Source organism: Corvus kubaryi, unplaced genomic scaffold (genome assembly GCF_017639235.1).
Source record: "Corvus kubaryi isolate FWS band 111438036 unplaced genomic scaffold, C.kubaryi_AGA036_p1.0 37397, whole genome shotgun sequence".
In the NCBI taxonomy this organism is placed as follows: Eukaryota; Metazoa; Chordata; class Aves; order Passeriformes; family Corvidae; genus Corvus; species Corvus kubaryi.
Genome location: NW_024581136.1, coordinates 8,220,075 through 8,232,903, shown reverse-complemented (window position 1 = coordinate 8,232,903; position 12,829 = coordinate 8,220,075). Strand labels below are relative to the sequence as shown.

The 12,829-nt window shown below is 52.0% G+C and overlaps 1 protein-coding gene and 1 long non-coding RNA gene across 2 annotated transcripts in view; one reads left to right on the top strand and one right to left on the bottom strand.

The window, feature by feature from the left end:
* The window catches only part of ZIC1 (Zic family member 1), a 15,981-nt gene extending 12,886 nt beyond the window's left edge, over nt 1-3,095 (bottom strand). Inside the window, exons 1-2 of the mRNA XM_042042378.1 lie at nt 1,399-3,095; nt 19-255 (exon numbers count right to left, since the gene is read on the bottom strand). Coding sequence (XP_041898312.1) covers nt 19-255; nt 1,399-2,374 — 1,213 coding nt within the window. The 5' untranslated portion in view covers nt 2,375-3,095. The remainder of the gene's footprint in view (nt 1-18; nt 256-1,398) is intronic.
* A 256-nt stretch (nt 3,096-3,351) lies between these two features.
* On the top strand, nt 3,352-12,599 carry LOC121671206. Its single transcript, XR_006018427.1, has 3 exons — nt 3,352-5,790; nt 8,614-8,698; nt 9,585-12,599. It is a non-coding gene; the product is annotated as an uncharacterized LOC121671206 (long non-coding RNA).
* The last annotated feature ends 230 nt before the right edge of the window (nt 12,600-12,829 follow it).

The window sequence follows — 12,829 nt, the reverse complement described above, 5'->3', positions numbered from 1 at the left end:
CCCCGGGCCGCGCTCCGCCCGCAGGCACGGCCGCTCCGGCCCCGCCGCCCTCCGCCCGGGCAGGCCCGCACGCCAGGCGCCCTCCATTTACCTTCATGTGCTTTCGGAGGGAGCTGGGGTGCGTGTAGGACTTGTCGCACATTTTGCAGAGATAGGGCTTGTCGGAAGTGTGCACATGCATGTGCTTTTTGCGGTCGCTGCTGTTTGCAAAGCGCCTGTCACAGCCCTCGAACTCACACTTAAATGGTTTTTCACCTATTGCAGAGGGAAGGGGGGTGGGAGGGAAAGGGATCTGATTAAGCAGGGCCGGCTGGATCGCTCATTGTCACCGCACCGCCGGACGGAGCCCAGGGCTCCATTTCAAACACTTGCAACTTTCTAACTTCAGCAAGGCTCAAATCCCAAAACCTTTCTTCTACTCTCTTATCCTTTCCGGACCTCCGACTGCTGCCCAGCGCCCGTTTAGGAGAGCGGGGGAGCTAAAAACTTTTTTTTTCCCCTTCCCTTTGGAGAGGCGAGTTTCCTTTGCAACCCCAGTCCCGGGCACCTCTCCCTCCTCACAACGCTCCGAGCGAGAGAGCAGGCGTGGTGGGATATTACACACGATCCTCAGTGTCTGGTTCCCGATTTTATAGCTCATTCTCGTAATATTTTACTCTTCCACCTCCCCCATATTTTCTTGCAATATTGAAAATTATCCGGCCCGGGAAATCAACGACAGGACAGCTCCACAAACCCTCGGCTAAAGCACTAGGGAAAGCGGCTCTGGCTTTCAGCGCTCGGGGGTGGGAGAGGGGAGAGATTGCTCTCCCGGCCAGAGGCTGCTGCATTCCCACCTCCCACGAAGGAAAAAGTTCTCAGGAATACCGGCGCCTCCCCTCCGCACAACAATAACACAGTAACGCGCCGAGCTGGGTTTATTTAAAATCGCTCAACGGAATTAAATATTTACCGAGCCCTGAATTGCAGAGAGGAGACGAATGAGCTGCCTGCAACATTTAGCACAATTTCTCATCGTGCCACAGCCAAAACTGCCGGACAATAATTAATTAAAATCTATAAATTTAAACAGGACAGGTTGCTGCGATCCCCCACCCCCTCCGCCCTAACAATCCCAGCAGCAAACCCTGCCGTCCTCCCCCTCTGCCTCGGCAGGGATCATTTTCTTTTTGTTGCTGCTGCTGGCGTGGCTGTGACCGAGCTCGTTTTGCAGCGGAGCTCCGAGCCGGCCTCTCCCGGAAAAAAGCAGTGGTCCCTGGACCAAACCCCCTCCTCCCCGTGCGGGCCTCAGCCAAGCCGGCCCCCCGACCTCTCCGGCACGGCCCCGCGTCCCGCTGTGGCCCCGGCGCTCGGCGCTTCCACTCGCAGAGAGAAAAGCGACAGAGAATGTTACCGTACCTGTATGAGTTCTTTTGTGTATTTTGAGATTCTCTGATCTGGCAAACACTTTGCCACAGCCTGGGAAAGGGCAGGGGAAAGGTTTTTCACCTGTGTGGACTCTGATGTGATTTACAAGTTTATATTTGGCCTTGAAAGGTTTCCCTTCTCTTGGACACTCTTCCCAGAAACATATGTGATTGGACTGCTCGGGTCCTCCAACGTGCTCCACCGTGACATGAGTCACCAGCTCGTGCATCGTGCTGAAAGTTTTGTTGCAGGACTTTTTGGGGTTTGACAATTGCTCGGGCTCAATCCACTTACAGATGAGTTCCTGTTTGATGGGCTGCCTCATGTAACGAAAGAAGGCCCCTGCCCCGTGGTGGGCTGCCATGTTCATGTTCATGTGGCCGTAGCCGTGCAGCTGGGTCGAGGCGTAGTGCTCGGAGCGGGGGCTGGTGACCTGGCCGTACTGGTCGGGTCTGCCGTACATGTCTCCGGAGAAGCCCAGGCGCATCTGCCCGTTCACCACGTTAGGCGAAGCGTGGCTGGTGGCTTGCTCGTGCAGCCCCGGGAAAAGTATATGTCCCGCGGCATCTGTGTGTCCGTGGGGTCCGGCGAAGCTGCCGGCAGCGGAGGCGAAGAGGCTGTGCTGGGCGCTGGCGGCCGCCGCCTCCCCGAAGCCGCGGTTGCGGAACAGAAAGTCCCGGGTGGAGTTGAAGGCGGCGCTGGAATAGGAGCTGACATGGGTCGGGTGGTGGTGGTGCCCCAGGGCCGCCGCCGCGTAGCCGGGCGCCTGCGAGGTGAAGGCGGTCTGGCCGGCCGAGGCCAGCTCGTGGGTGCTGGGGTTGATTTTGAAGGCGCCCATGCCGTCGGCGAAGGGGTTGATCCCCAGCCCCACTTCTCTGTCCGTGACATCGGCCGTGGAGTGGTGGCGAGAGGATCCGAAGGTAGTGACTCCTATGGCGGGATACTGCGGTCCAGCATCCAGAAGCATCTTCCCAGCGTCGATGCAGCAACCAAAAAAAAGCACGCGCGCACACACACAACGCGGAGAGAAGCAGCAGCAGCAGCAGCGGCGGCAGCGAAAACACCCTCTTTGGAAAGTCAGCGACGATCACCACCAAAGCAACCACATCAAAAACACCCCCTTCGGCATCAGCGCAGGGGGAAGGAAAAAAAAACGGGGGGGGGGGAAAAAAAGGCTGGTGCGGAAGGGGGGAAGAGGTCTTCGCAGTTGCAAATAATAATAATAAAATTGCGCCCCAAAAATATTCACTGTCTCTCTGCTTTGACTTTTCAGGGAGGTATAAGTGGGGAGGGGGGGGTTGGGTGAGCTCAAAAATAAACTGCCTGCAAATAACAATAACGGCGAGAGTTCAACACGGGTAGCAAAAAAAAAAAAAATTTAAAAAAAAAACAAAAACAAAAAAGAAACTTCCTTCAGTGATTTTTTTGGCTATAGGAATGTTGCAAAGTGGCCGAGAGATTGTTTCTCTCTCCTCTTCGAGCTTCCCCACACTCACCCGATTTTTTTTTTTCGGGGGGCCTTTTTTTTTTTTTTCGCTCCGCAAAAAAAAGGCGCAAATCATGCACAATATTGTCTTTTGCGGTTTATCTTCCTGGGGAGAAACTTTCACCTCCTCAGCCGGGCGGTGAACGCGAGACTGATAGCGGCAATCATTCCTGCAGATAAATGAATTGAAAAGACGACACCGTCCCCCCCCTTGATGAATGGGAGCCGGGGGCGGAGCGCCGTGCGGGCGGACGTGGGCGCGCATTGGCCGGCGCCGGCTCCCCCTTCCCCGCGTCGCTGCCCCCGGCCCCGCCGGCTGCGGGCGCTGATTGGCCGCGCCGGCTCATCCATCGCAGGTATTGTGGCGCCCTGACACCGCTCTGACAAACGGGGCTGCGGCAGCCCCAACTTTTTTTTTTTTTTTTTTTAATATATATAAGGCTCTTTTTTTTTTTTCTTTGCTTTTGCTTTTGCCTTTTTTTTTTTTTTTTTTACCCCCACGAAAATATTTTCAGCGCGTCTTTTTGTGTGTGTATGTATGCTAAGGGAAAAAAAAATCTATTATTATTACTAGGGTTATTTTGTCCCCCGCTCTCCTTCTCTCTGTCCCTCTGTCTCCAGCACTCTGATAATGATGGTTATGATGATTTCGTGGTGATCCTGAATTTTTAAGATCACTGAGCAACTTTTTAGGCTTTGGAAAGAGAAGCCCTATAGGGATTCGCGTCTTTTGAAGGTGTTTTCTTCTTGTTTAAAACTGAAGGTCTCCGAGAGTAGGTGCTGGGTGCACTTGATTTTATTTTTAACACCAGGCGTGATTTCTCTTTATCCCTCCATCAGGTTTCTGAAATAAATCTTGTTTTCTGCACCCATCAAAACGCAGGTGGGTGAGAACTCTTAACTTTCTAATTTTGTTGTTGTTGTTTTGCCTCCTTTTTTTTTTTTTTTTTTTTGTTATTTTCTTTCTCTTTTATCTCTCGCTCTCATTTTCTCTCGCTGTCTCTCACTCTCTCTTTTACGGAGCCTCTCTCATTCAGGTAAAACAGTAAATTTTCTAAACCTACATTATTTCTCCTCCTGCTGCATGTAACTCAAGGTTACTTTTCTCTCTCTGTCTATTTTTTTTTTTTTTTTTGGTAAAAATTCATTTTAAATCCTCGATAGGAGCAATGTAAATTTTCTGACATTCAAACCTTTTCTAGTTCACAAATCAGTCACCCTTGTCACAGTTATTGAAATTCCTCAACTTGCCACACCAGGACGGTGGAAAAAGCAGGCGGTGTCTTTGTTGTTGACCAGGCTTTTGATCGCCAGAGAAAATTTACTTACCTTCAGATGAGTGAGCAGAAAAAGAAATAACACTCCCTTTGATTTAGTTAGAAAAATGCAGACATTTGGATTCAGTGCAAACATACAACACTTGGTTGTTTTCTAGATGCAACCCTCGATTAACCTGTCTTTCCCCAGCTCAAAGTCTATTGAAAAACTGTGGATAGTTCTTTTTTGTTCCCGCTACAAAGAGCCATTGACTATATATTAAAATGATTGTTGAAAGGTATAAGTATGGTATTTAAAAGCAGAAAACCTTTGTGGCTTAATCAATTAAGCTAAGCAACATTTGTACAATATTTTAAACGATGCTTCGGCTCCCAAAAAAAAAAAAAAAATCGAGAAACTTTAAAGTATAGACATCTTTGTGCGTGTATGTGTAGATACATTTACTTATGTACCAATGTGTGTACATATATAAAACTGGCAAATTATTAATTTACTCTGTCGCCTGCATATTCATTAGCTCTAATTATTTTCTAGTAACGAAAACGCCAAAAGCTCGCTAAGAGTCAGACTCCTCACATTTCGCCTTTGTTCAGCCCTTCACTTGCCTCCTTCGCAGCTCAATCCGAGCCCCTCCAATTCCTAGTACCAAACAAAGAAACTTTAAACTCATCCTCTCTAATTAAAGCCGCTGGTAAGCAATCCACAGCGCAGGTACTGGGGAGTCGGACCAGCAGCGCTGCTGCGCGAACCCTTCTCGGGTGAGAACTGCCTCGTTTTAAGAGGTATAAAATGGCCATTGCGCCTAGAAAACAAACAAACAAACAAACATCAACGACAATAAATAAACTTTGATACGCCTTGATTGAATGTTTCGCTGCAGTTTATCTGCAGACGCAGTGTGCTTGTCCTCGGTGCATGGAGATAGCTTTCAAAGCAGATCTATTACGTAATTTTCCTTGGATCTTGGGAGGCTTTATATGGTTTGGTGGGGTTTGGTGTTTTATTTAGAATAATGGTGAGCTGAATCTACACGTTTGCATTTATTCTACGAAATCTGTTTGATGGAATTGCAGTAGCTTATAGCAACAGGTATACCCGCTCTAGGGAGAGCCTGGATGTGGACACAGTCTTAGGGCGGGTATTGCACTACTTTCTGTATTTGGCGCTAAAATTAAGCGAAGGACAGTGTTGTCAGCGTTATTGTGAAGTGTGCTGGGTGATGGCATTTGGAGAGCTAGAAAGTTAGGTACCTCAGTGCTAGCCTGCCTCCCAGTGCAAGGGGAAAACAGTGATCATTCCAGGTCGGTGCGAAGTATACGAGAAGGCAGACGAGAAGGTATTTTTAGGAAGCGTATCTAAATATACAGTCTAAGAGTGAATGTAAAAAAAAAAAAATGTTGTGGGTTGTAGAAGTTATCAAGTGGGATTTGCGGTGCGCTCTCTGCAGGAAACGAAAGCTGCTCCAGTTCAAAGCCACATGCACCAACGTGACATATAAGCCATTAAAATATCATCCTGACGGCTCATTTCTGCTTCATCATACATTCCCTAACTGCTTCCAGAAAGCAAGAAAAGAAGAAATGAAGGATGACCGCCTCGATGGAAGCGCCAAAGAGGTGGTGGGTTCTTGGGGGGGGGGGGGTATTGTTTTCTTCTTTCATTCTTTCTTCCTTTTCCATTTCCCTCCACCCCCACTTTTATTTTTGCCAGTTCAGAAATGAGGGGAAACCTTCAACAGGTCGCAGGGGTAAGTGTCTGGGAGTAGGGGGTGCCGGTGCAGTCCGGGCAGCTGGTTAGCCCCCACCGCCTGCCCCCAGGGCTTGAACGAGAGCTCCCTGTCGTCGGGGGGGTCGGCGGGAGGAGGTTTGGCCACCCCGGGAAGAAGGGCTGGAACCCTGCGGTGCAGGGGGGGTGGGGGGGGCGCGGCAGCGTACCCGCGGGACCTCGGCGGGCGGGGGCGGGCGGAGGGCCAAGAGCCCGGGAGCCGCCGAGGGGGGGTCCGGCACCCTCTGTCGGACGCCGGGAGCCGCGCCCGCCCCGCTAAATGAAAGGGAAGGCTTGCCTGGCGGTCCGCGCAATGTAGGGCGGCGGAGGTCCGCGGAACAGGGCAGCGGGGTGCGCAGAGCGGGGCGGAGGCGCTCCCGACCCCGACAGCGGCCGGGCTTGCTACGGACGGGCAAGCACCGGGACCGGATGGGTCCTGCGGCCGCCCATGCAGGGTGAGGGGCCCGGGGCGGCTTGCAGAGGGGAACGAGCTTTGACAATGGCGAGCCCCGTGGGGAGGCGTCCCGGGGGACGCGCTCCCCGCCCAGAACCTCGCCCACCGCCGCGCCCGGTGCCACGGGGGCGCTCCGGGGGACCCGGCGCTCCGGCACCGCACGCCCTTCTTTATAGTGCGGGAGGGACGGAGCCCGGGAGCTCGGCCGGCCCCCTCCGGCCTCTCTCCGCCCCCCCGCAGGCAGAGCCGGGGGGGCTGCTCAGGGAATTGGGTGCTCCCGCCCCCCCCGCAGGCAGAGCCCGGGGAGGGGCTGCGACCCCGGTCCCGGCCCCGAGGGGCCGTCCCGTGTCTGGAGCCGGCTGGGGAAGGGGTAAAGCTCCCAAATCCCTGCCCTGGGCGATAGATCCGTAGGTGACCTCTGACCCGAGCCCAACTCAGTGGTGTGCCAGCCCCGGGCACCGGCACAGCGCCGACCTATGGGGACTGGCGTGGGCTTCTCGCCGACCTCTTTCCTGTCACTCCTTTGTCACGCACGATCCCTCAGCCCCGGGGAGCCCAGCCCGTTGGTCGGGCTTGTCTCGGGGCTCGCTCCACCCGGAGAAGAGGAACTTTATTTCTACACCGAGCCCTTCCCGGGGAACGCTCCCTCCGCCCCGCGCGGCGGCGGAAAGTACAGGTTGCGTGACAAGCCAGTGGTGGCGGGGCACACGCCGTCGCCGCTGCCGCCCACTCGGTCTGGCTCGCAATCCCGCCCGGGCCGCCGGGATCCCGCGGGGCGGCGGCTGCTCCGGCCCCGCTCGGCCGGCGCACCTTCGGCCCCGTGCGGGAGCGAGCGTTTAGGGAAGGGGGGCGGGGCGGGCCCCATCGCAGCCCCAGCGCGACACCGGGGGGGAACTGGTACCCCGCACTAGCGCCCGACAGCCCAACAGTTTGGGCAAGGGGACATCCCACCCTCCTGCTCCGCCGACGGCACAGTGCAGACGAGAAAAGCGTACGAGGTCGAGCCAGAGTTTTAGCCAATATTTACTCTGAAATGCAGAACTGTTTTGCCTTCCTTTTTGTCATCTGGCAACCATTTGAAATATTAAATGCAGCGGGGTTTTTTTGGTTGGTTTTTTTTTGTCCAGTTTCAACAAGTTTTGGCGAATGCTTGGGAACTGAGCTCTCCTCTAGCCTCCCATCCTAACCAATAAAGCGCAGCTCCTGCAAGCCTCTCACTAGCGGGGCAAGATTGGCTGATCTGACTTGAGAAAAGTGTGAGGATGAATGGAAGCTGACTAGGAATTTTAATTCCTAAAGGATTCCTAAAGTTTTGACAGTAATTTTCATCACAGCAGTGAAAATACTGAGGACATCAAATTATTTTGGAAAGATTATGACTGTGATACGATGATGAAGTCTCATAATTAATATCATCAAGTGTTTGTCTTAGTACAGATTTTTGTTTACTAGCTCTGGACTTCCTATAATAATAGTAGCAAGAGTAATAATAATAATAATAGTAATAATATAGTCATTTTAAGTAACTGATTCCAGACTCTAGTGTGCTTTTCTTTATTAAAAAACAAACAAACAAAACCCTGAGAATTTCAAAGATATCTGCAAAAGTTCAGACTCAAACACTGCATCCAGCCCCAGATCTGCTCTCAGAGCTATTGCTGCCGCTCAAACCAAGCTGTGCAAAGTTCTGCCTGTAGCAGTGGCAGTGCTCTGCCTTACAGAGAGCAAAGAGCAAGCTGAAAATTATAGGCAAGGAGAAGTGCCAGGGTGGTACTATACTAATCCTTGCTGAGACAACAACTTGTGTTGGAGGCTCGCAGAGAGTCCGGAATTTAATTTCGGGACGGAAGGATCTGTAAACAATATAGTCGAGTGGGTAAAAACCTGCCTTACAATAGCCTGCCAGAAGGTGAATGTCAGATCAAAGGAGACCTGAAAAGATGTCCTTTCATTTTTTTTTCCCCCTAAATCAGCCATGGAAACTTCATGACTCCATAAAACATGTGCTTCTTTGCTGGGAAGACAGCCTCCAGTTTCCCCTCGGAGAAAGCTTCTCTTCCCCTCTCATTGCCTAACTTGTGTTTTGGTTTGGTTTTATGTTTTGTGGTTCTTTTCTTTTCTTTTCTTTTTGAATCGATGATGCCCAATACAAAGAGCGCCTTACTCATTTCATATCACACACAAATGCTTTTGCTCTTAACTTTCCACCTCTCTCCCCAAACAGGAACAAAGTCAGGAAATGAGGCACAAGACTCCCCTTGTAATGAGGAAAAGAAAACGACTTTACAGAAACATCCTGGAAAAGTCAAGTAAGTTAAAATATGTCCTTTTTACAGTTCAAAGGAGACAGTATTTTTTTTCAGCTTAGTGTTTAACGTACTTGCATAAACACAAATCAGCGACAGAACTCCCCACCAGCAGCTGCCTAATCCTGCTCAATGCCTATTCATTTGGAGGTTCTAGAATTAATATTTGACGACTCTCTCATTGAAACAACAACCCCTGACCCCATGTGATTGCACTGTCACATTATTCTATGACATATTCATCTTGAATTCATTTACGGACGATTTGATTGGAATGAGGTTTGACATGTATTGGATCCTATTAAAGAAGAAGACTTTGATCTTGTTGATGGGGTTTACATGATATGTATCATCTTTACCAGGGATACCAGGCTTCCACAATGTGGTGTCTAAGTAGTTAGTGACTGACAGCTTATCTGACAGGAATACCTTAATCTTGAGGTCCTGAATGAAATATTCTATTTAAAATAAGCATATGATTTGCTTGTCCTAGGGTAGCTCTAGGTCACAAAATGTGAGAGGCAAACCTAGGCACAAACTGTTGCTTGCCTGGTAGCTGACTTCCTATTGTTCGGGAACCTTGAAATAAAGAAGTCCCCACAAGTGGAAATGGGGAGAGGGAATAAAAACAAAGGCAGAGTGTGCTCTCGAGCTACTCGGTACCCTCTCCTCCCTGAGGTGAAGCTAGAATTGCTGAAAGGCTTTCTTGAACCACCTCTTCCTAACCAGCAGTGCCTTCTGCCGGGGCAGGCAGGGACTCGGGCTCAGGTCCTGCATATACTTCCCTCATCTCTCCCCGCCAAAGCGATTTAAGGGATAAGGAACTGCACAGGGTGACTTTCTCGGTCCTCTCTCTTTCTACTCCTCGCGTTTTTTCCCTTTCTCACAGTAAAGAATAAGGCGTTTTCAGACTGATCCGTTCCCCTCCTCTCATCCGGGATCTGAAGCCCAAAAAAGTAACCCCCCGAAGCCTGTCTGAAGTGTTCAGAGTGGCCCGGCCCGGCCCAACCCTCCGCACCGGCTGGATATTTTGTAGCTGGCTCATCGCGAAGTTTCCGCAGAGGTGGAAGTGGGAGAACACGGGGTGGATGAAGGTCAAATTTTGCTCACTCCAATGCTTCCTGAGGGCAGGAGCTGCGCCTTGAGCTAAGCACGGTTATAAGGGGGGGCTCTGTCTTCGAAGCAATGTTAGAAATAGTGACAAACATCTTTATGTTTAGGTAGATTACTACCGAAAAAGCAAGGCTAAGGTAAAGCTGATGAGCAGCTGGGGCTGTTCCCACCCCGCAAGGGGATGTGCAGACGGCTTCATGCCGCAGGCCTCGGCAGCCCGGCGGGGCTGCGGTGCTTAGGGGCAGAGGTCGGAGGGTTGGGGCCTCCCCCGCTGGCCCCGCACCCCGAGCTGTGGCAGGCGGAGCTCTGGGCCCTGCATGGCGGAGAAGAAAGCAGGAGGGAATGCTCAGCCCCTTACCCAGGGCACAGCCCCAACGTTCTTCCATGAGAGCCGGGTCGGGGGCCAGAGAAGTGTTTATGACTCGTCTTTACAACATGTCACCTCTTTAGAACAACCCTCCATCTAGGGCTAACTTTGGGGCCGGGGCTGAGGACGCGGCCGTGGACGCACAGCACCCACAGGAAAATTCGTACTCGGGCTCAAGCTGTCAGTCTGTTGGCCCTGCAGAAGCTGATGTTGACACATTTGAGAGTTTGCCGAGAGCCCGGCGTGTCTGGTCAATCAGGGTTCAGGCCGCTGCCAAGAAGCAGGAGACCTCGGTCACCTCTCGAGTGGCAGCAGCACGGGCTCGAGCTGACAAAGGGCTGCACAAACAGGCGTTCAATTTTCAAAATATTGTGGGAGATGCGCGGAGCCCGTCCGGGTCTGGGCTCGCTTCCCTCCTCTTCCCCGTTTCTCCGCCTCCCCGCAGTCATGTGGCAGCCCCCGCCCGCCCCCGCCCCGCTCCCCCCACGCACACAACCGGGGCTCACAACAACCTCACCTAACAGTGAGGGACACCGAGGGCCAGGTTCTCCTGCGCTGCCTGGAAAAGGGTGTGAGAGCCAGCCCTGAGTGAGGGGCAAGCTGAGAGCCATGAGTGTCTGGCAAGAAACCATCACAACATTTGAAATGAACTTAGGGCAAACTGGTTATGACATTTTTTTAAATTGACAAACTGTTCCAGATGTTTTCTCCCTTGACTGAGAAGTGTCAGAATTGACGGATAACAAGTATGTAGAGATGCAGTGTTTTAAGGAGGTATGAGGAAAGCAGCTTTATTTGGGATTCACAGTCTCAGTACATTTGTAAGTAACAGATTCATACTTCCTAACGTTTGTCTCTTCTGTGCACTCCTATTGAGATGGTCATGAATAGGACTGTCAAATCCATTTCGTAGAGCAAGTAGACTTGAAAGTTGAGATATTGTGAGGATGGTGTGTGGTTTAAAATGCCTGTGTAAACATGTTATGTAAGGTTGGGGAGCTAATTGCATCATTTGTCACTTTTCATCATCTCCACTCAGAAAGATGTGCGCAAGGATGTATCTATAGCTTGCTACCTGAGTGTCAGCCTAGTGTTACAGTGGAAGTATGGTAAATGCAAGCAGACACAAAATATGTAATCAAATCCAACCCAGAATATGCAGAGCTGGGACAAAGATGTCCCCTATGCGGGTATGTATGTCCTAAACTTTAATCTTATGGTTTTCAATCATTGCCTCATAGCTTCTGTTATGAAAGTAGCTGGGTTGCCATTGTCAAATAGTTTCTTGATTTACTACTTCACATAAAGCCTAATCATTGCCAACACTGCTAAATTCTTATGGAAGCACAAAATTCTACGCTGAGAGCTTTACCTGACACGCATCTGGTAAAGAATCCACTGGCAAGTTAACAGCGAGTCAATGTATTAAAATGATGAGAGGTTGACAGGATGCGTAGAGAATGAATCATTGCTGGATTTCATAGGACTGTGAGGTTATTGGTGCAGCCGTTTTTGTGTCAGGATCCAAGTACTGTAGTAATACGATGGGGAGATATTTAAAGACGTGTTTTTCTTTCTTGAAGCAGAAGAATCTTTTCCCATGTTTCATTTACTTCTTTTAAGTTCACAATCCCCTTCTTAAAAACTTAAGCAGATACTTCCTCCTGCGCTGAAGCCCTAAGCTTTCCTAAACCTGTAAGGCCTCAGTGTATCCAGCCGAAACCCAAAACCACACTTCCACTACTAGCACGCAAAACCCTGCAGACCATGTTATTTCCTTCAGGTGAGAATCATCAGAACCGAGTCCGTTATGAATGTTTGGCAATGCTTTTCCTTCAAGCCAAGGACGGGGATTTTACGTGGAACTGCCCTGTAAGTGTGCGTGAGAGAAAGTGAGAGAGGGAAAGGGAGAGACTCCCTCTTCTGGGTTAAACATTCAGATTCAGCCTGAACATCACGATCTCTCGCATTGCTTCGGCGGCCAGTAATCAGATAACTGCTAAAACTTGTCAGAGGAGGGGGAAGGGGACGGGGAGTCTCCCAGGGATCCTTTGTCCGGGTTCAGGCACCGGGGAGGAAGCCCGAGCCCCGGGACGAACACGCCTGGCCAGAGAGTGGCCGGTGCGGCTCCGGCCGCGGCTCCTGTCGGGCAAGGACCCTCTCCCCGCGCTGGCAACAAGTGCCGAGGACCCGCCGGCAGGACCGGGACCGGGACCGCTCCGACTCCTGCTGCTCTGGCCGGGCGGCGGGCACCGGCGGGGCTGTCAGTGCTCTCCCGGCGGCGAGCTCCGCAGCTGCCCCGTGTCTCAGGACAGGGCAGAGGGAACGGAAAGAGGCGAGGGCGGGAGGCCGCGGCGATGCCCTAGACTCCCGCCGAGGCTTTGTTCCCCGGCCGCAGACGGAAGCCCGGCCGTGCCCAGCCCCGGGCGGACCCCGGGCAGAGGCCCCCGGGCCGGGCCGGGCCGGGCCGGGCCGGGCCGCGGAGGGGGCGCCGGGGGAAGGGTCTGCGCGGCGTATGCGGCGCATGCGCAGCGCGTCCCCGCGCGCCCCCCGCCGCACCGGCGATCTCCCTTGCAGGCGGCGGCGGGATCTGTCACTGTGACGTCATCGCGGCGGCAGCCAAAGGGCGCGCGCGGCAATACAAAGACCGCCTT